The sequence below is a fragment of the Prunus mume genome, linkage group LG5 (genome assembly GCF_029339155.1).
Source record: "Prunus mume cultivar Tortuosa linkage group LG5, ASM2933915v1, whole genome shotgun sequence".
Lineage (NCBI taxonomy): Eukaryota > Viridiplantae > Streptophyta > Magnoliopsida > Rosales > Rosaceae > Prunus > Prunus mume.
The window spans coordinates 29,889,382-29,909,555 of record NC_142702.1 but is presented as its reverse complement, the minus strand read 5'-3'; the positions used below and the strand labels follow the sequence as shown (position 1 = coordinate 29,909,555).

Sequence of the window (20,174 nt, the reverse complement as noted above, 5' to 3'; positions counted from 1 at the left end):
ATTCTTTCTTGTACACAAGATTTCATCATCTATCTAGTGGTGTGGTGACTCTGGTGATTTTATATACAATTTCTCCTTTGAAAGGAAAGTAGAAGGCGAGCGGCATCGACCATAAAAAATGTTACAAACATCTGCTATGCTGCTCCATGATTCATTCACACTATTGTCTTTTTCTTTTCTAATCTGAATCAGTATTTCGAAACCGCATACTTTGAGCAATAGTTTGATATGCTGCTCCATTAACTTCTGTTGTCATGTTAATGTTATTACGTGACAGTTTATAGTCACTTCTTTTGTTATTTTGATGTTTTGTTTTTGTATTTTTGGTAACTGACTTTAAAAAGACATCATGTTCGTGTTTGCTGTCAATGCCTCTAGGACTAGGACAATGACTAGGAGGACCCAACCCCTTCAAGATTCGTCCATTAAAAAAAAACCAAACAAACAAACCCTTCAAGCATCCCAATCCAACGTTCAGTCGGCTAATGAAATAAGGGATATTTCTTTATTTGCCAATTTAATAAGATTAAAATAAACAATGAATGAGGAAAGGAAATAAATAAACAAAAGAAAGCAGAAACCAAGAAAGGATGAAAACGGCGTCAGATTTGTCGTGATAAGCACCGTTAGCCCTTTGGTTGCATCCGGAGGTGCAGCGGGCCCAGTGGGGCGAAGACGTGATGCTTTAGCTAAAGAGAGCCCCACTCGCTCCTCTTAGCGCATAGACGGAGAGTCAATAAAAAAATGACAAGTGGGGTGGTCGTGAAATTTGATTGGTGGATGGGTGGGTGGGTGGGATGAACCTCTCACGCGAGGGGGTCGTTGTAAGGAGGATAGCGACTACACATGAGCTGGTGACAAAAGGATTGAATTCTGGGCCACTTTTGATCTTCTTAAGATTTTTATTTTATTTTTATTTAGTTTGTATGGGCTTTTCTTTTGTAAAATATCTCCACATAAATTAACACCAAATAAAACCAACCACTTCCCACTCTTGTTCTATTCATCTACTTGGAAGTTTTATCAGCATTTAATCAAACACTTGAATGTAATCACCTCATTAATTACCTCACAAACAACCCATAACTGCATTTGTATGCCTTAATTAATTGTCTCTAAAAGATTTGGTCCAACCATGAATGTTATTCAGTTCCAATGGGTGGGATCAAATTTCAAAAACCGTTGTTGCTCTCTCTTATCAATCAACAACCTTTTTCTACCCTCCCCTCCAAATTTAATTAATGGATTGCATTTTTTTACCCCATATACTAATACTTTTTTCTTTCTTTCTTTCTTTCTTTATACAAGAGCTATTGATGGAATTCGAATACATGAGATCGAGTGTATGAATAACTACTCTTCACTACTCAGTTACAAACCCCTTATCCCCATCAAAGTACTCCAGTAATATAACCTTACACAAGAATATTACAGGAATATAACAAGTTTGTAATTTGGTGACACAAACAAGTGGTGGCAGAAAATAAATGTGGGATATCTCAGAATAAAAGGGGGAAGGGTTTAGGGTTTCAAAGGAAATGTTAGGGGACTTGGGAGATGGAAATGGGGGATGAGGTGGCAGCTTGGGGGAATGGCAGAGGAGAGAGGATAGGGTGAATTGAATTGAAATGAATTGATGATATCGATGGGTTGGGTGGGGAGAGAGACAGCTAGCTGGAGGGGTGAAATGGGATGTCCCCATCATCTGCAATGTGCAAAGACAAATGCCTCTCTCTCTCTCTCTCTTTACTTTCTCTTTCCGTTTGAAATTGAACTCCTGCCCTCCTCCCCTGCCTTTCCTCTTTGTCGCCACCCTCCATTTGGAATCCTGACTTTTTTACTCTCACCTATTTTCTATTAAGGTTTGTGTTTTCTTTTAGTCCAGAAGAAAAAGCACAAAGCTCTCTCTCTCTCTCTCTCACAAATGCACATGCATGAAAATAACCATGTCCGCATATGAGATTTGATTATATGATGCATAAAAGTAGAGAGTAAGACGTCCACGTGCCATGCAATGGGGTGCAAGTCCAACGTATATATGAATGATTATGTATATGATATAATGATGATAGTTAGGGTTGCTTAGAAGAGAAGAGTGTGTCTCCGACAAAGGAACAATCTATTCAATAACAACGCTATCTAATCCGTCGGCGTGGACAGCTTCATTTTGTTTGGTTTAATTGGTTTGCTTGAATGATTGAATTTGAATTGATGTTGTTGATCGATGAATTCGAAGCTACCACCGCCAAGGAAACAAACACCAACTCTTTTTATTCTATTATTTTATGATGTAATTATTCTTTGTGGTCAGAACTGAGAAGAGCAACTGATGATGTACTATCATTTTTATGATTAGGTTTGCTCTGTCTGAAGCAGCATCACCAGCCTCGTCATCTGGTTATGGTCAGGGATGGGCTCTTTTATCTCAAGGGACCACATACTTGATATTCATTCCATTCCCCAATCGTTTTGTTTTTGGCTAAACGCAAGGAACACTTGACCTTTTTCTCTTTTGTCACTTCTTTTTCCCAATGCCATACCGTTACCATGCCTGCTTTTCTATTTTTTTCCTTTTATTTTTACCTTCTTTTTTTTTGGGTTTATTATAAATTTGTGATCAAATGAAGAAGAAACCAGTTCCTCTTTTTGTACATAGGATAAGGATAGGAGGAGGAGGACGGACGGTGCCTTGTCTTTCTGGAAACAATTCATGGTACAGCTTCTGAGTCTCAGGTCCACCACTTAATATATGTATGCCATCACCTCCTCCAAACAACGAGGGAGAATGGGCTTGCTCCCTTCGCCTCCTTTCTTGACTTGACAAGTTCAATATTGGGCCCTGCAACCAGCCAACGCTACCGACCCACCGTTTTTTTTTAAAAAAAATTTAGCTCTAAATCAGCTTCACACTCACATGGAACAAATTTGACACACCCAAAAGCACATACCATAAAAATGTCTACAACATATTCATAGCCATAACCGATAGTCGGATGCATAACTTCTCTCAGACCCAGTCACAGTTTTCATCTGATACGAGAATACAAATACTCAAAAGTGTTCTAGTAAATCACAAATGATTGATTTGGGCATACCAAACAGACCAATTATGTCATAATTAATTATTCTTCGCAAAGGGAGGAGAAACTACATAGAAACCATCTGCATAAAAACAAGAGACAAAAAGGATCTTTCGTGCCACAGGATTCAACTGCATTAGCATTCTCAAGGCATCTATTCCGCTGCTTCTGTAGGTTGTGAAGCTTCAGTTTGTTTTAAACTTTCGAGAGTTGAAATTCGTCTATCCAATGACTCATGGAGGCCTCTCACCTGGAGAAACAAAGACAAAACATTCACAATTCTTCTATCCTTTAAATGCCTAGAAACTATTAAACACTCATGGCTGTAAAAATGCAACCCCTAAAAGGCCGGATATAGTAAAGATAAGAACATAAATCAAACAAACATGCATGCGAAAAAATACCATTGCATCATAAGTGCTTCTTAGGTAGCTTTCTCAAAATTTGAGTCAGCAGAGTGGATAGTGAATTTACAGGTTGCATGTGTGCGTGCGTGAGCACACCTGTGAACAGTTTTAAAGCACGGATACTGTCATTCTTCATGACCAGTTCCAGCAGCATTATGTTATTAGCAAAATTGCTTTTACCCAATCAACAGAAAGGACAAGTTAAATCAAGGACTCTTTTCTTGTCCTAAATAGTAAGGAATGCTTATTTCACACCACAAAGGATACATCATACACAATTTATTTTAAAGATAGTCTATAAACATATGCGGTCGACTGTATACATAGCCTTAGTTTTAATTGAAATCACCTCTTTTTCTCCCTCAATTTGATAAGCAAATCAGTTGAAAAGAACCAATATGGGTACCCGCTAAAATCAATCCAAATGACTCCAAGTAGACAATCAATAGATAATTGATTGCTCTAAAGAGCAACCATCAAGGCTCACATGTAACTAGTAGATAGGGATCCTAACCGGGATGCAAACGAGGGAAATTTAAATTTTTTGAGCTCAATCTAGACAAAAAGAACAAAACATTACGGACGGGTTATGATTCGTTCATAGGCAGAAGGGGAACTATAAAAGACCATTAGCGATAATTTTCTGTGCAACATAATCGGTCTACATTGTTATGATATCAACATTCTGTTTTCAATCTTCCTCTGCAAACATAACTTGAACTACCTAAACCCACGATGGAAACCACAATACCAATCAATGTCATCAATGGCCTAAAGAATTTCATGCCTCACGCCTCCTAAACAAACTAAGTTGACCTACTCAGCAGCAATTCATGATATTTACTCAAAAGCTTTAAGAACCAATGTCTTTTTAATTCCAAATAATTAAAGCAAATGTTCAGCAATCATTTTCTGCAAGTTTGTTTTTAACTTTTCATATTCGATTTTGAGCCTAACAGCCGTGGGGTTCACAAATATAACAGAAAAACAACATATTTTTTACAAACCCATTTTCAAGATCAACTTGAAGATTCAACATTCCGTCTACACACAAAAATGGAAGGTACCCAAATGAGGGAAAAGATAAAGACCTAAGAATTGGGGATGCAAATTCTAAAAATAAAGAAAGAAGAAAAGACGTACCTGTTGAGAAATGGCCTGGTGGGCAACCTTGTAATCATTGTGAAGGATATAGAGCCCAAGAAAGGACGCCACCGCAGCTCCGCCGAAAAACGATGCCAATCTCACTCTCAGAACGTAACCCATCTTCTTCTCCACCTTTTTTTTTCTTCTTTCTTCTTTTTGGCTTTTCGGCTTTGCTTTCCGATCTTCAATTCTACGGAGCCTTTGACCAAAGCGACGTCGTTTAAACAACTGGGCTTTTAGACACGCCCCTTTCGCACAAGGTGTGCTTATAAGCCATAACGGATCGTATTCTTTTTTCTTTTTTTTGGGTCGAAACATAACGGATCGTATTCGTATGTTCTTGGACCTAGTAAATTTCAGCTGGGCACAATGTTTTCTAAGTTGTAGCAATGCTTCAACAAGACTTGCCATGTGAACAAATACCTTTCCACTAGAGGTGGTGTGTTTGAATTCCTCTTCCTAATAGCACCCGTATATAAATAAAAAAATGTCTTGAATTGTATCTATCTAACGTGACAAATTTCATTTGGTCATATGTGGTCAATCTCCATCACTCTCAAATACTTTGAGTTCGTCTTTTACTCGTCAAAATTCGTTAGGCCTTTGGAACTCCTTTCAGACACAAGGGCATTTTACTACTCCAATGCCCACAAAACAAAACGAACGGAACCCAGCGGAGGCTTCTTTTTTGGTGAAACCAGTGGGGGCTTTCAACAAATAGAAACTTAGTGGGCGGGCGGATCTCAGCCCAATTAGCCAGCCAATCAGGTAAGACAAAATAAAACAAAAATAAAAACTATTGTTTAAGAATTAAAGCATCCGCGAACAAAAGGAGCAGATCAGAGATGCGCACAGAAGCAATTTTGTGCATGAATATCAATCACTGCAGAATCAGATACAGTTGAGTATGATAAAACAGGCTTTTAAACCCTAAATAAAAAACAAAACAAAGGAGGGCAAACGTGTCCAATCAGAGAATTCTACAAAGATGCAAAAGGTTGATGGTCATTCAATCTACGAGGATGTATTCATTCTCCCACATGATAATCCTGTTGCCATTCCAAAATAATCTTCTGTTCGCACACTGATCCACAATAACATGATGCCTTTCCCTGCTCTCTCTCCTGCCAACACCAAATTAACACTGCTAGTGAGAATTTGTACAATGAAAACTAGGCAAGAAAGAACAAATTTTGCATTTGCTTCCTCATTGCAAGCACAACCTAATAATAAAGAAATTTTAGTTATTATATTATTCACTTTCACCCATCAAATTTCAATATTTGAGTCATCGTACTTACTATCTTCTGGAAGTAAAGGCAGCAGCATTGCTCATCCTGTCACAATAACAACCCATTAAGCACATTACATAATGATAAATCAGTAGGCCTAACTACATAATCCACCACAATACAACTGCAAAAGTTTTGAAGGTTTAGAGAGGCACACCTGCCATGTTTCCCGACAAGATTCGAGCCCAACCGGCCATTGGTCAACCCTGAGCTCTGGGTACTGCTCGCACTCGATCTATCCAGAATTGCTCCATTTCCACCATTCAAAAGCACAGATGACTGGCCTGACTTAGTTTCAGGGCCATTCAGTTCCCAAGATTCCTTAGATTTGCTCAAAATCTTTACATTTGAGAGACCTCCAGCAACACCAAAGGATACACCATTTAATTGATGATTCTGCTTTACAGACTGCAAGTGATTATCAGTTGTATTAGCAGTTGAAATGACCACGTTTTGGGAATCAAGAGATGATATCTTCCTCGAGCGGTGAGTCTGTGCCACTGGAGTAACAGCCACAGAAGGCAAGCTTGTAGAGTAAGGAGATGATGCTAGAGCAGCAGCAGCAACTTTCGCAGCAGCAGCTGTAGCTGCTATCATCTCCTGTGCTCCTTCCCTAAGCTGAATGTAGTCACCCTCAATCACAAATAACTGAAAAATACAAATTAAGGTCCTCATGAGATAATATAAATCCATATAAAAACAGAAACATTCTAAATCATTTATACAACTTACTTCGCGATGACTAGCCACGAAGTCATCAAGCTTTCCATACTTTCTCTTGTAATCATGCCAGTGTAAAGGTGCAAGCATCTTCCCAAGCCTATTTGGTAGCTGTACTTAGAGCAAAAAATATTATCAACTAAACTAGAAATGAGAAAAATAGAAAATGCCACTCGCTATAAAGACCTAGAAGATAAAATGTAGGCTCACCGTTGAACTGATGCGAATTCTACCACCAGCCGGAATTGTGCGAACCATGCAAGCCAACAATGACCTTTCATCAAGAAGCGCAGTCTCTGATGTCTTTCCCACTGCTGGTGCATTCGTGTGCCCAGTTGAGGCAAACAATTCAGGCAAAACTGTACCAGCACTATTGTTAATTGTGGTTTCCATGAGGTTGACTGAAGGGATTGAAGTATCAGATTTTGACAGATTGGTGGTAGAAATTGGTTGTTCTGTAGTTAAAACTTGTCCCTCCAAGCCATGACCAGTCAAGGTCTGAACATTTTGCTCCGAAGCCTGTTCAAATGCAAGTTAGTATGAATTTTTTTCTCTACAAACTTTCTGCACACAGCCTAATCCTATAAAGGGAGAAAAGAATTTTAAAAAAAAGTTAAATACCTTAGTTTCACTGTTCTGTTCAAGAGAATCCAATCTTAAAGAATTGTGGAATTGGGAAGAAATTTGTTGCAAGCTCTGCTCAGGTTGGGATGAGACCAAGAAACCTCTATCAATTGACTGGAGCACCTGAAATTAAATAATTAAGGTGATTCTACTCAATTTTTGGGGAAAAAATAAGAAGAAAAATAACAAGAATACCTGTGATTCCCCACTGGACGACGATATTACAGGATCAGACTCTGCACCTTGGTTAATTTGAACATCCAAATAGTCTTGATGACGTGATTGTCCATTAACAGATGTTTCATAGTTGTACTTTGCATCTGATCTTATTATGCTTTGATCATTTTGGGACGATGGAAGTTCATTTTGTGTAGATATCTGCAAACCCTCCGATGGAGCCTAAAAAGAGAAAATAAAGAAAGTAAATATGTTACCGTTGTATATTACAATAATCAGGACATAAACGATATATTCTTGTATCACTACCTGTTGATTCTGCCACTGTTGATGAGATGACATTGCAGGTACTGAGTGAAAATGCCCAACATGGGACTGAGGAACATGTGGTGGCATTGAATGGGGTACCCCTTGTTGATGCATAAGAAATGGATGCAGAGCAGTCACCTGTCCAGGTGGAAGATAGGAAGGCATCCCAAGTAGAGATGATGGAGAAATTGGAACACCAGCAACATGGTCGATCTAATAACGATCCAGAAAAATTAAGGTTATCGAATGATATATTTAAATTTCTATTTATCAATTTCATTTCAAACTGAGGACCTTATCCATGTTTCATTTCCTTCCTCTTACCTCTCAAATCCAAAATATTTCAAAAGAACTGTTGCCTAATTCAATACCAGTAATAACCACAAAAAGAAGCAACTACCTGAGTTGATGCATTTCCAGTTGAAGGAAATGATTGAACATCATCTGAATTCCCATTTGGGATGGCCCCTGTATTTCCACTTGATGTATTCATATCGAGCTGGTTTCCATTGTTCTGACCAAATTGAGATGCATCCTTCGAATTTGATTGTGCTATGCGTGATTCATCAGTGTAAGTTCCACTCCTTTCTCTTGCATCAGCAAGCTCAAGTTGAAGCTGTTGTATTGAATGCATATGAAGTCTTTCCATCTCAGCAAACTGAAATCAATGATCCAACAAAAAATCAAAGACATGTGGTCAAGCCTAGCAGAAAACAAAACTTGTTACAATTAAGTACAGTATCAACATCACTTGTGATTTGGAAAAACCATAGCAAAAAAAAAAAACACATGAAAGTTCGGCATATAGACGTGCACACAATGTGTGTGTGGCTGCATGCCCACATTTGCACATGTGGCCCCAAGTTGCAAGAGAAGAAAATACCTTAAAACAAGATAGAGAAAGAAAACAAACCAACCTGTCTTTGACAACCAAGCCAGAGCTGATTATATTGTTCTGTACGTTCCCGCAATTCAGCTTGTATTGTAGTTGACTGCAAGGCATCCATTTCCTGAACACGAGTGATCCACGCTTGGGCCTCCCTCAACTGTTCGTCCTTATAGAGAATGGTTTCTTGAGCGAGCCTATGCTGAAAATATTAAAACTATCAGGTACTGGCCTCGCTGCATCCCTAGAACTAAATTAGTATGCAACTCCTTCCTGAAAATACTATTCAATTTGTTCCAAATTGTATCTCACTTATTATTCAGTGTCTGACATTGCAAAACAATACCGTGATGGGAATTTGTTTGCTCAGATAAAGAAAACTAATAGGAAAGCACACTCCATGAATAAATATATATATAACATTTATATGCTTGAAAACTTGAGTTCTTAAATTCCACTTCAGTAAGGATATACATGTACATCAAATACGTGCAAATAAACAGACCTGTTCTCGTAACTCAATAAGCTGCCTATCTTTTTCTTGAATATGTTCTTGAAGGTCATGTATTTGTTGTATATGCTGCGCTCTTTCAGCTTCCGAATGGTCATGTTCTCTTCTGTAGCAAACAGTAACCCATTCAAATTCTTTCATACGATTAAAAATTCAACCCACAGCACTACTAACCAAAAAATTTAAATACAAAGCCTTTAAATATCATGCAATAGTAAAACAAGAATATTTCATTACATTCAAGTAAATCCAGTGAAGAACTCGGCGTGCATTATGGGAAAGGAGCTTAAAAGCACAGTAAAAAAGTTAAACAAACAGGCCAGTACCTGAAATTTGCTAATTCTTTGTTCTGTTCTCTAAGAAGGTCCTCTTTAGCCCAGGCCTGCCAGAACATTATGAAAATCAAAAGAAAAAGAATTTGCAAATTATTCTTCCAAACAGCCCAACCAATAGCAAATAGAAACATATCAAAACACAAGCATTCAAGTTACCACTTCATTATCTAATTTTATAGCATGCAGCTCTCTATCTTTCTCTTCCATTTTCCTTTCCAGATCATGTATGGTCTGCTCCCTTTCATGTAGTTGCTCCTGTACAGTATGTGGACCCAAAATTTAGAAACAACTGTCAGTAGTTCATTCTACACATCTATCTCAAGGAAATAAGCTAACAAAGTACTTTAAGGGATAACTTTTGAGCCTTAAATTTGCCCCAAATTCGAACAAAAGTGGGATGCGCATGTGACATTATAAAATCACTATAAGCATGCTAGCATAACTTCTATAATCATCACATCTGATCAGATTCTTGTAATTGAAATTTGAAAAACCCCTGTCAAAATACACATTATAAAGTACAATCCAATCATCAATGAAAACCTGAAGCTTGGAGGCAGCATTAGCATGGTCCTTTATTTGAGCATCAAAGTTATTTTGTAGATCAATTATCTCAGATGTTGCAATCATTTGAGCTTTAAGCTCAATCTCCATATGCTGCAGTTCCTCTCGTTGCCTAGAAACATCATCAATCCGCTGCTGCAAAAGGTCTTGGTCTAAAGTCCCATCTATTGTGATTGAACAGAAGTCCACATCAACCGGCTCTCTCCCCTGCTGCACCTTGATAAACAACAAATCAACTTCGCTTTCAGTGAATCCTTCAGAATACAAGCTAAACGAGAATCAAAATCTTTACCTCATATATTGTTCTCTCATCTGATTGGCCTAGTTTTGATCGTTCCAACTCCTGCGCATTGGAAGATGCCCAATTCAAGAACAAAACAATGGAAAAGCAACAAATACAAATGCTATACAAGTAACACATTTTTCCCATGAATTCAGTCGGCAAAAACTTCACTTAACTAATCCCAAAGAATTTCTAAGGTATATTATTTTTTAATATATAAATGAATACCAAAATAGATTGCAAAGCACCCAACTGTACATTTCTCCTCATCCAATTACTCAGCATTCAATGAAATAATGAATTGTGAAATTTTCCTTCATTTTTACTTCTTAATCATTGGACAGAAAGTCATTGTTCTTTTTCATGATAATCTCATTCGACAGAAAATCGTGATTTCTTTTTTCTTTTTTTTCTTTTTCTTTTTTTGCCAGAAGAAAGTCAAGGTTGCTTCATTCAAATTGTATGCACATTCACCAAAATGTTCTCCTTCAAGTATTTAGAAATTACAATCTTGTAGATATGTCAAGTCATGCGAATATAACATTACCCACCTACCCACAAGCACCAAATTCAAACCTAAAACCAAAAGAAGAGGAAAACAACAGACACGGAAAAATAAGTGAGCTGAAATTAGAAATAAATAACTTATGATACTCACCCTAGTGTACACATCAGGCATAATGAAAAAAGGGTTTTTAGCATTCTTAGTACCAGAACAATAAAAAGGATAAACACAACCTGCAAACCCTAATCCTCAAATTAGTGAAGGGTTTTTGACATTCACAACCCAACTTAAAAGCTCATTGTTCCAAATTTCTTTTTCTTTTATCTATTTAAATTATTCAAGCAACCAAAAAACTCCAATGCCAGTGGTTTTTAGCAAACTAGTACCTCATCCCCGAGGTTTCGAGCCGAATGATGGTCAGAGACGGCGCGCCACTCTTTGCGCGTAGGCGGTGGTGGCATCGGCATCGAACTACCACGCGCAGCGGCCGTAGCCTCCATTGAATCAGAAGCTACGGTACAACTCCAACTCTCTCACTCACTCTGCTTAATGAAACCCTAGGGTTCGAGAAGCTCAAACAAAAGGGGAAAATGCAAAACCATATAACTGCAGGAATTTATGAGACAAAAGGGACCGGAACGGGAATGGACTCTCTACCGAAACGATGGAGAAGGGGAAGTACCCTGGTGACGATTTGGGGGTGTTTTAGGATTGGAGGGTTTTTGAGGGGTTGATATGTAATTAGCGAAGAGTTGACGAGGGACAGAGAGAGAGAGAGATAATTGAATGTGAGAAATTTACAAGCAGGTGAGGCTCCCGCCATTTATAGGGCAATTTCTCTACCATTGCATGATTGTCCACGCTTCCAAGCGCCGCGTGGACATAAACCTTTTTCTCTTTAGATTTGTTTTTTACTTGCAGATATTTATATAAATTTTAACCCCTATGGATGTGTTACGCGAGCTCGATTGATGGAAGAGGGACTCATAATTTATCAACGGTTGATAATTATTTATTTAACATAATTCGGATTTTGTACTTGTTGAATTAGTTTGGTCAGGTTTGATGTTGATTTGTTGACTTTTATTCTAATTTTTCCATCCAATGCAGTTTAGTGTTCTGATTTTTCGATCTCGATACCAACTCTTTTACTAATTTTTAGTTACCAACTGATGTGGCAAATGACATGGCAATAGATATAATTTGCCACATCATCTTTTTAATTACGCAAAATTTAAAGTTTTAACTAAACTTTAAAAAAAATAATAAAATGTTTTCAAACTTGCTCATCGAGGATCTATGGTGCTCCCTCTGCACCCTAGTAATAGTTGGTGTTGGGTTCCATGGCTATCAACCAAGCACATATATTGCAGACTGGGCAACGAGGTGCACCTCTGGTTTGGTCCCGAGCCCTTCATCTTTCTTGATGGGGTTCTCATAGTTGATGGTCTTCCAAGTTCATCAAAGTTGAGACTCAGATCTAGTTTCTTCTACTAATTTCTATATGTGTATTAAGTTTATTATGGTGATGTTAATCTGGGTTTGTGAATTCGTATTATTGCTTTTTCTTCTCTGCACTCCTAAAGATACATTGAAGATTTTATGTTATGGCTCGGGATACCATGAAAAAAAAAGGGAAAAAAGATTGATCTTATGGAATTACGTATATAGATGAGTTTTCCATGCATCTGGATTTTTTTCCCTAAATTTTTCTGAAAAATGGTGGTGGTGACTACAAAAGAGGCTATGGAGGAGCTGTGTGGAGCGGCAATGGAGGGCCTACCGTTCATAGGTCGTGGCTGGGTTCCATGGATGGACGATGGTGGAGATGATAGTTGAGGAGATAAACACATAAAATTTATAAAAATTAATACCAGGTTAATAAAAAAAGAAGAAGAAGACATGTTTAGAGTTTAGGGTTTAAAAAAATAAGACAAAATAAAATAAGCATACGGCACATGACTTTAATTGACATGTCATATATCACGTCAGTTGGTAACAAAAAGTTGGGAAAATAATTGGTGCCCGTAGCATTACCGTAATTATAATCCTCCATGTTATTCTTTTCATTTTTTTCTTTCCAAATGATAAATTTTTTCGGAAACGTAACTTATTCATAGCCCAATGAAGGATCGGTCTCTAAACATAATATGAGTTGGCCCAATATAAGTTTTTGGGCTGAATATAATAAATATAATTCAAGCCTAACGCGGTGTCAGCTCTAATATAGCAGCACCAGCAAACGTCGGCTCTTATTGAGGGGAAAGTTGTGGGTGAGCCGGCTCGATCATGTGTCACACCTCTGCATCACACCCGACCCGATAAGTATAGCCTGTAATCATGATTACCAACTTTTTGCGTACTTGAATTGCCAAATGCAAGGGCGGGACAATTACAGTATCGTTCTTGTTACAAGTAGATGAGATTCAAGAGAAATTTCAAACTGGCACCTATCAGCACCTGTCAGACTGGTTCAGTTCAATATGTCATAGGTAGAAGAAGCAGAAGAAAGACGGCAGATAGAAAAATTCCAACTTTGTTTGGTTTTTTATATTAAGAAAGGGGCAGATAAGAAATTTTCCAACTTGTTCAAAGCTTCAATTCTCGATGACTTGATTTGGTCACCTACTTGTTGATTGGTGGGTATGGTGATTCTCAAATCAAGTTCACCGTGACCTGTGAATTATGCATGACTATAGTGAACTTAATTATTGATGAATTAAATAATTAGCATACATATGAAATATTAAAAACAAAACCAGCGGAGCGTTGTATTCAAAGAAACAGAGGTTTCTTATAAAACTAGAAAATGACGATCTCGAAGTTGAATGGCAAATTCTGTCCCATCCTCCTCCGATCCCAATCCCCCAACAATAGAATATTTTGGAAGAAGGAAGAAAATATTCGACAATTTGATTCCATTAATGCGGTTAATCCAATTGCTTTTATTCTTAATTACCACCCGCAATCTCCAGTCAATGACAACAAAAAATACTCTTAATTCGCATTTAAATAATTTTATGATCATAGACGCTCTCTTCAATCACCACATTTAAATAATACGTTGGTTTCTTTGAATTCATACTTGTGTATAGACATCAGTATGCGCCAAACTACGTTATATTGTCTAACTGATAGATCAAAACTTATGAGTTTTTCCAAAATTTTATCTTTATATCTTTATACGGTGGATGATCCATTTCAAAACTATAACTATTTTTCACTTGTTTATTTATTTATTAAAGAATTAGCTTATTTTGGTGGACTCACATATCATCCTTTGAAAACATTTATAATCGGATTATCATATTTATATCGTATTCAAACTGTCGGATTTTACCTATTAATTCATATACGTTACACATCAAATTCGGATCAAATCATATTATTATCGGATTTATTTTTATATTTATGAAAAATAAAAATTTCAATATCGTTCTTTTATTGTATTTATCTACTTTTTATATCAAATTTTGATATTTTATCATACTAAGTCGGATCGGATTATGATCATATCAAATAAACTATAATTCATATCAAAATTCATTTATAATCGGATTATCAGATTAAGAAGTCCAATCTACCTCCTATTAATTACAACGGATACGAATTAAAATCCGATCCATTCAGTCTACCTGTAGGCTGCCTTTGAATTCTCATTTTTCTTAATTATTGCTTGTATTAAGAGGGAAAAAGAGAGTAGGGATTAAAGGTAAAAGTGGAAATGAAAATTTACGACGAGCAGGGGTTAGTACAATTGATAGATAATTGTGGATGAGACCCGCAGAAAATTATAGATGATTAAGATGAACGGCCAGGTATTAACCATTCAACGTAAATGCCCCTGGTTAGCTGTCAAATTAGCATATAACTCCAACATTCAAAATTAAGGACACCACTCTCTTCTCTTTCTTGTTCACTTTCTTTCCTTCTTCCTTCTTCTCTCTCCCGCCTCTGTAAGTCGTCGAATTTTCTCCACCGTCCGATGTTCTTACTTTGACTCCTCCTCCGCTAAAACCCTAAATTAAACGATGGGACATTGTTGCAGCAAGAACGTCTCGGTGGCCGACAACGAACCCACCGGCCGCCAACAGTCAAAACATTCGCCAGTCGCCCCGGTGTCACCGAGCCCCAGAACCGGCGATGTTCACTCCGGCAAAGAAACTCCGGCGAACTCTTTCTCGGCTAGTCCGCTGCAGAGCCCACTACCTGCCGGAATAGCGCCGTCTCCGGCGAGGACGCCGGGAAGGAAATTCCGGTGGCCCTTGCCTCCACCGTCACCGGCGAAGCCGATTATGGCGGCACTTCGAAGGCGACAGGGGCGTGAGGCGAAGCCAAAGGACGGGCCGATACCGGAGGAGCATCAAGGAGACCAAGTTGAGGCTGATAGAGCACTAGACAAAAGCTTCGGGTATGGGAAGAACTTTGGGGCAAAGTTTGAGCTGGGGAAGGAGGTGGGTCGAGGGCATTTTGGTCACACTTGCTGGGCCAAGGGCAAGAAGGGAGAGCTCAAGGGACAGCCTGTTGCGGTCAAGATCATAGCCAAAGCGAAGGTTTTGCTCATACTACGATTTATATGTTCTTTTTCATAATTTAGTTGAATGTGCATTTTCTTGTTTGGTAGATAAGCTTGTTTTCTTTGTGTATTTAAGTAAATATGGAATAAATGAAAAATACAAATCATCAGAAAAAGTATATGTGGCAACATTCTATGGATAAATTAGAAGGTCAAAGTGCACAATTTGAGTTGAAGCAATTATTGTTTTTAGTATAAGCTTTAATAATTTTGTTTGAAATTGAGGCAAATTAAATGGTGAACAGTCTGATAATTTGGTTAAGCATGGTTATGCGAATGATGCCTTCACTGCAACGAGTCTGGGGGATTGAATATGGGTAAATCTTTTGGCTTGTACATGTTTTGAGCCTGTTGATTTTGTCTGCGAAACGTTTTTAAAGGAGTTTCAGGTCATTAATTTGTACTGACCTTCCAAATTTTCTCATCTTCATGTATTATATAGGTGAGGCAGGATTCATTTACTCTCACTGCTTCATCAATACATTACATGATTTACTAAATTACAGAATTTAACTTTTAATTTATTGGTAATTAAATGAGGGATTTTTCGCAGATGACAACAGCAATAGCTATTGAAGATGTTCGTAGAGAGGTGAAAATACTGAAAGCATTATCTGGACATAAGAATCTGGTCAGATTTTACGATGCATTTGAGGATGCCAATAATGTCTACATAGTCATGGAGTATGACCTTGCTCTCTTGTTTTATCTATTTCTTATTATTTAATAGTATTTAGTCTTTTTCTTCTTTTTTTTAATAAAAACCAATATCTTGGAGTCATGGCTCAACTTTGTTACATAGGAAATCATGTGAATTGTTGCTTAGTGGTTGATTTGTATGAATATATCGGTATATTTTTTTGGATTGATGAGAAGAATTTAGTAGATAAGCCTGTTTTGAAGCTTTCTGATCTTGTTGACTTTATAGGTTGTGTGAAGGTGGAGAACTACTGGATAAAATTTTGTCAAGGTAGAATGAAATGCTTTGTTTTCTTGTATTGTATTTGTGATTTGCACTTTCGGATTTTATGAGTTCAAGGATGTATTCTTAATCACTCCTTGGTCGCAGGGGTGGAAGATATACAGAAGGAGATGCTAAGACTATTGTTGTGCAAATTTTAAGTGTAACAGCCTTCTGTCATCTTCAAGGTGTTGTGCACCGTGATCTAAAGCCAGAGGTACTACATTCAGAGAGTTTGAACTAACAATTGTATTTCCAGTTAACTAATTATTGTATTTGGAAAGGAACAGAATAATTGTGCATGTTCACATGTACTTCTGTTTTGTGCCTACAGTTCTCATCCCAACCAATAACTAATTACTCTGCTCGTTATGACTGCTTGGCAGAACTTTCTTTTTACCACAAGAAATGAGGATGCTCCAATGAAGGTTATTGATTTTGGTCTCTCAGATTTTATTAGGCCCGGTAATGGTTGCTTTCTACACACTATCCTTTGGCTTCAATGCATAATATATAGCTGCAAATTGTTTGTGTCATGAAGTTCTCCTAGTCCTATTAGCATCTTCTCTAACCATTTATTTCATTGGAAGGTTTTTTTTTTCCTTCTAGTATATTTCAAAGAGGCTTTTTTTTTTTTTTTTTTTTTTTCTCTCTTGATATGTTGTTCATGTTCTTTTGAGAACAAACTTACCTTCTTAGGACTCAATCTAACTATGAGAACTTCAATTATCAGAACATTACATTGTTTTCACAGCCCATTTAGTTCTACATGTGCAGATCAACGCCTCAATGATATTGTTGGAAGTGCATACTATGTTGCACCTGAAGTGTTACATAGATCTTACAGTCTTGAAGCTGATATGTGGAGTATTGGTGTCATAACGTATATACTGCTTTGTGGAAGTAGACCTTTCTGGGCACGAACTGAATCAGGAATATTTCGTTCAGTGCTAAGAGCTGATCCTAACTTTAATGATACACCTTGGCCTGCAGTGTCCTCGGAAGCCAAAGATTTTCTGAAAAGGCTTTTGAACAAGGACCACAGAAAAAGAATGACTGCCGCCCAAGCTTTAAGTAAGTGGGTTTTAAATATTTTCACAATCCTCAATGGATTCAAAATATAACTCTCTCTAGTTTCTAATTTTTTTATTTTTTATTTTGCACTAAATTTTCCCTCCTTGTGGCATGTACAGTTATTTGCTTTTGATATATGTTGATAGTTATCTCCTGTGTTCACAGCTCACCCATGGTTACGGGATGAAAAACATGATGTGCCTTTAGATATATTAATCTACAAGTTGGTTAAGTCATATGTTCGTGCCACACCTTTCAAGCGTGCAGCACTAAAGGTAACATACATTTACAAGATACGTGCCTTCCCAATCCTCGCGAATGTGAAAAGAAAAAAGAAAAGAAAAAAGAAACAACTTAAAAACAGAGATAAAAATGTGGGCAAAACATGGTGTATAGTAGAAGTTGCATTTGTTTAGCATTCAATACTGAGTGGAGGTTGGCAAAACATATGTGCTGGCATCTTTTGTAAGTTTGTAACATATTTCTTTATGCACAGGCTCTTTCCAAGGCTATAACAGAAGACGAGCTCTGCTATCTTAGGGCTCAATTTAGGCTCTTGGATCCTAAACATGGATATGTGTCCCTTGATAATTTCAGAACGGTTAGTCATCGTTCTTATTGCTTTAACCATCCCTCTTTGGGTACATTTCAGGAACTCATTTTTGGACACGTATTATCTATGTGCATGGTATATTACGGCAATTCAACATGCCCAATAAGTGCTGTAGGTAGACATTTCAAATTTGTTTATCTTTCATTGTTTTGTAATGACATTTCAACTTATCATGAAAAATACTGTAGGCCCTCATGAGAAATTCAACTGATGCCATGAAGGAGTCGAGGGTTCATGACATTATAAATGTGGTAAGAGATATTGTTGCCTTCAGTGCACTTTCTTTGATTTGAACGAAGCAATTTTCCCAAAACTGTTTGTTATTTTCACATATAGTAGATTCCTATATAACATTGAAACTTCAGTAGAATTTCTTTTTGTTAATTTTTTTCAAATGACAAACTGCACACTGTTGCATATCTTGGGATAGGTCAGATGAGATAACATCCTGTTTCTGTGAAGGTTGTATTTAATGAAACAAACAAAGAGAAAACCCCATTTTTTTCTTAATATTGGAGGACTCTAGAATGTCTTATCTTTTGTGCTCTTGTTGGACTTTTTTGGCTTATCGTTTCTATTGGCAAATACAGTCTTGATCACAGAATCGATAGGATTGATAACAAAGCTACTTTTTTATTATTCATTTTTCTATTTGTGTTATTGTGGCCTTTGCATGAGGTATATTCTCATATTCTAGTTTTAAATTTAAGATGGAACCACTCTCACACAAGAAATTGGACTTCGAAGAGTTTTGTGTTGCTGCAATAAATACGTATCAGCTAGAAGCTCATGAAGGATGGGAGAAGATTGCAAGTACGGCTTTTGAGTATTTTGAAAATGAAGGAAACCGGGTCATCTCTGTGGAGGAGTTGGCACAGGTATGCACATCAGTTTTTCGTATAATTGCTCATGTAGATGTTACTTTCAAAATAGCATATGGAACAAGAATCTGCATGAGTTTTACTTTCAAAATAGCAAACTCAAGAATGATGAAACATTATGCAGGAAATGAATCTGGGGCCTACCTCTTACCCTTTACTCAATGACTGGATCCGAACTTCGGATGGAAAACTTACCTTCCTTGGATACACCAAATTTTTGCATGGTGTAACAGTACGTAGTTCCAATACTAGACAGCGGTAAATGTAAGCAGGGATATATAATTTTTTACAATTTTTTTACTGAAAGTGTATTTCCAATTTTTTATAAACTTCGTCATCCCTTTGGAGAGTGAAGGTGAAAGTTGAGTGTGAGGTTGAGATTGAAGAGATATGGGTCCATGCCAATAGTTTGTAAGAATTTATGCAAAAGAGTTGCTCAAGAGAAGACCCTTGAAAACACATGAAGATATTTGTAAAAATAATGCATGATATGATACTGTACCAGTTGTGAGAGTTGTTGAGATCCTTGAGGCAAAATAGAAACCAAGAAAGTTTCTGCATTTACATTTGTACGAGTTTGTTTGTGCTCGAATCCGTTCTTACGGACATTCCGATACCAAAAGCCATCTATACGGACATTCTGCATACTTTGAATTATGATTTCAAGGAGGAGAATAATTAGTGCAATGCAAGGAATATTGACATAACTTGATTTTTCAGTAGTCTAAGGTTTATGTTACAAATTGTTTCCAAGGCCAGCAATGTATGATTGACTTTCGCCTGGACTGTTTCACGTGGGCAAATAGAGGTCTGGAAGCGTCGAGGAGTAAAATAGCGGCCGGAATCAGATAGATGGTTACTGAGGTTGGCGTCCCATTTTGGGTATGGTCGGTCCGTTTGCGTGTGCGAATCGACGAATGATAGGTTCCTTTGAAAGAAGAGCATGTTCACATGCCCCAAATGGAGTAATTCACATTTGTGCACATGGGCAGCGGTGGGAAGTCGAAACAAACTAATCTGTACGAAACGAAGGCAAAGCAAATGATTGAGTCAAATATGTATTACTTTATGCCTTGCCATTTTATCTATATCCATAATCCATAGGAAGTCAATGTATTATAAAACGTAAATTTCAGTTTACGTATTCAATTAGATAAGAATAACCCGTCAATCAAGCATAATACCAGTTTAAGTGTTATAGTTAATTATCCCCTAAGTTAATGGGTTTTG

At 37.4% G+C, this 20,174-nt stretch overlaps 3 protein-coding genes across 12 annotated transcripts; 1 reads left to right on the top strand and 2 right to left on the bottom strand.

Moving 5' to 3' along the window:
* Nucleotides 1-2,924: 2,924 nt before the first annotated feature.
* LOC103333580 (ABC transporter A family protein) lies at nt 2,925-4,922 on the bottom strand. Its single transcript, XM_008236439.3, has 2 exons — nt 4,631-4,922; nt 2,925-3,330 (listed from the first exon to the last, which is right to left on the bottom strand). Exons 1-2 carry the CDS (start codon nt 4,751-4,753, stop codon nt 3,235-3,237), a joined length of 219 nt encoding a protein of 72 aa, XP_008234661.1. The 5' UTR covers nt 4,754-4,922; the 3' UTR covers nt 2,925-3,234.
* A 490-nt stretch (nt 4,923-5,412) lies between these two features.
* LOC103333581 (RNA polymerase II degradation factor) lies at nt 5,413-11,642 on the bottom strand. Of its 9 annotated transcripts, none has more exons than XM_089051981.1 (16): nt 11,226-11,642; nt 10,344-10,394; nt 10,031-10,261; nt 9,644-9,742; nt 9,479-9,534; nt 9,147-9,258; nt 8,673-8,843; nt 8,156-8,413; nt 7,756-7,968; nt 7,465-7,668; nt 7,267-7,392; nt 6,856-7,164; nt 6,658-6,756; nt 6,083-6,573; nt 5,935-5,970; nt 5,413-5,757 (listed from the first exon to the last, which is right to left on the bottom strand). In XM_089051981.1, coding segments are annotated over exons 1-16 (2,571 nt in total). In that variant the 5' UTR covers nt 11,340-11,642; the 3' UTR covers nt 5,413-5,756. The 9 variants fall into 9 exon arrangements, with proteins under 9 accessions (XP_088908107.1, XP_088908103.1, XP_088908110.1 ...); XM_089051977.1 differs by having other exon boundaries at nt 10,031-10,267; nt 11,226-11,638; XM_089051984.1 differs by having other exon boundaries at nt 7,267-7,383; nt 10,031-10,267; nt 11,226-11,638.
* Nucleotides 11,643-14,733: 3,091 nt separating this feature from the next.
* Nucleotides 14,734-19,514, top strand: LOC103333582 (CDPK-related kinase 4-like). Of its 2 annotated transcripts, none has more exons than XM_089052766.1 (11): nt 14,734-15,392; nt 15,969-16,099; nt 16,344-16,385; nt 16,485-16,593; nt 16,763-16,841; nt 17,154-17,450; nt 17,616-17,725; nt 17,947-18,174; nt 18,252-18,314; nt 18,774-18,941; nt 19,069-19,514. In XM_089052766.1, the coding sequence occupies exons 1-11, from the start codon at nt 14,871-14,873 to the stop codon at nt 19,204-19,206; spliced, it is 1,887 nt and encodes a 628-aa protein (XP_088908892.1). In that variant the 5' UTR covers nt 14,734-14,870; the 3' UTR covers nt 19,207-19,514. The 2 variants fall into 2 exon arrangements, with proteins under 2 accessions (XP_088908892.1, XP_008234671.2); XM_008236449.2 differs by having other exon boundaries at nt 14,735-15,392; nt 17,947-18,051.
* Nucleotides 19,515-20,174: the final 660 nt, after the last annotated feature.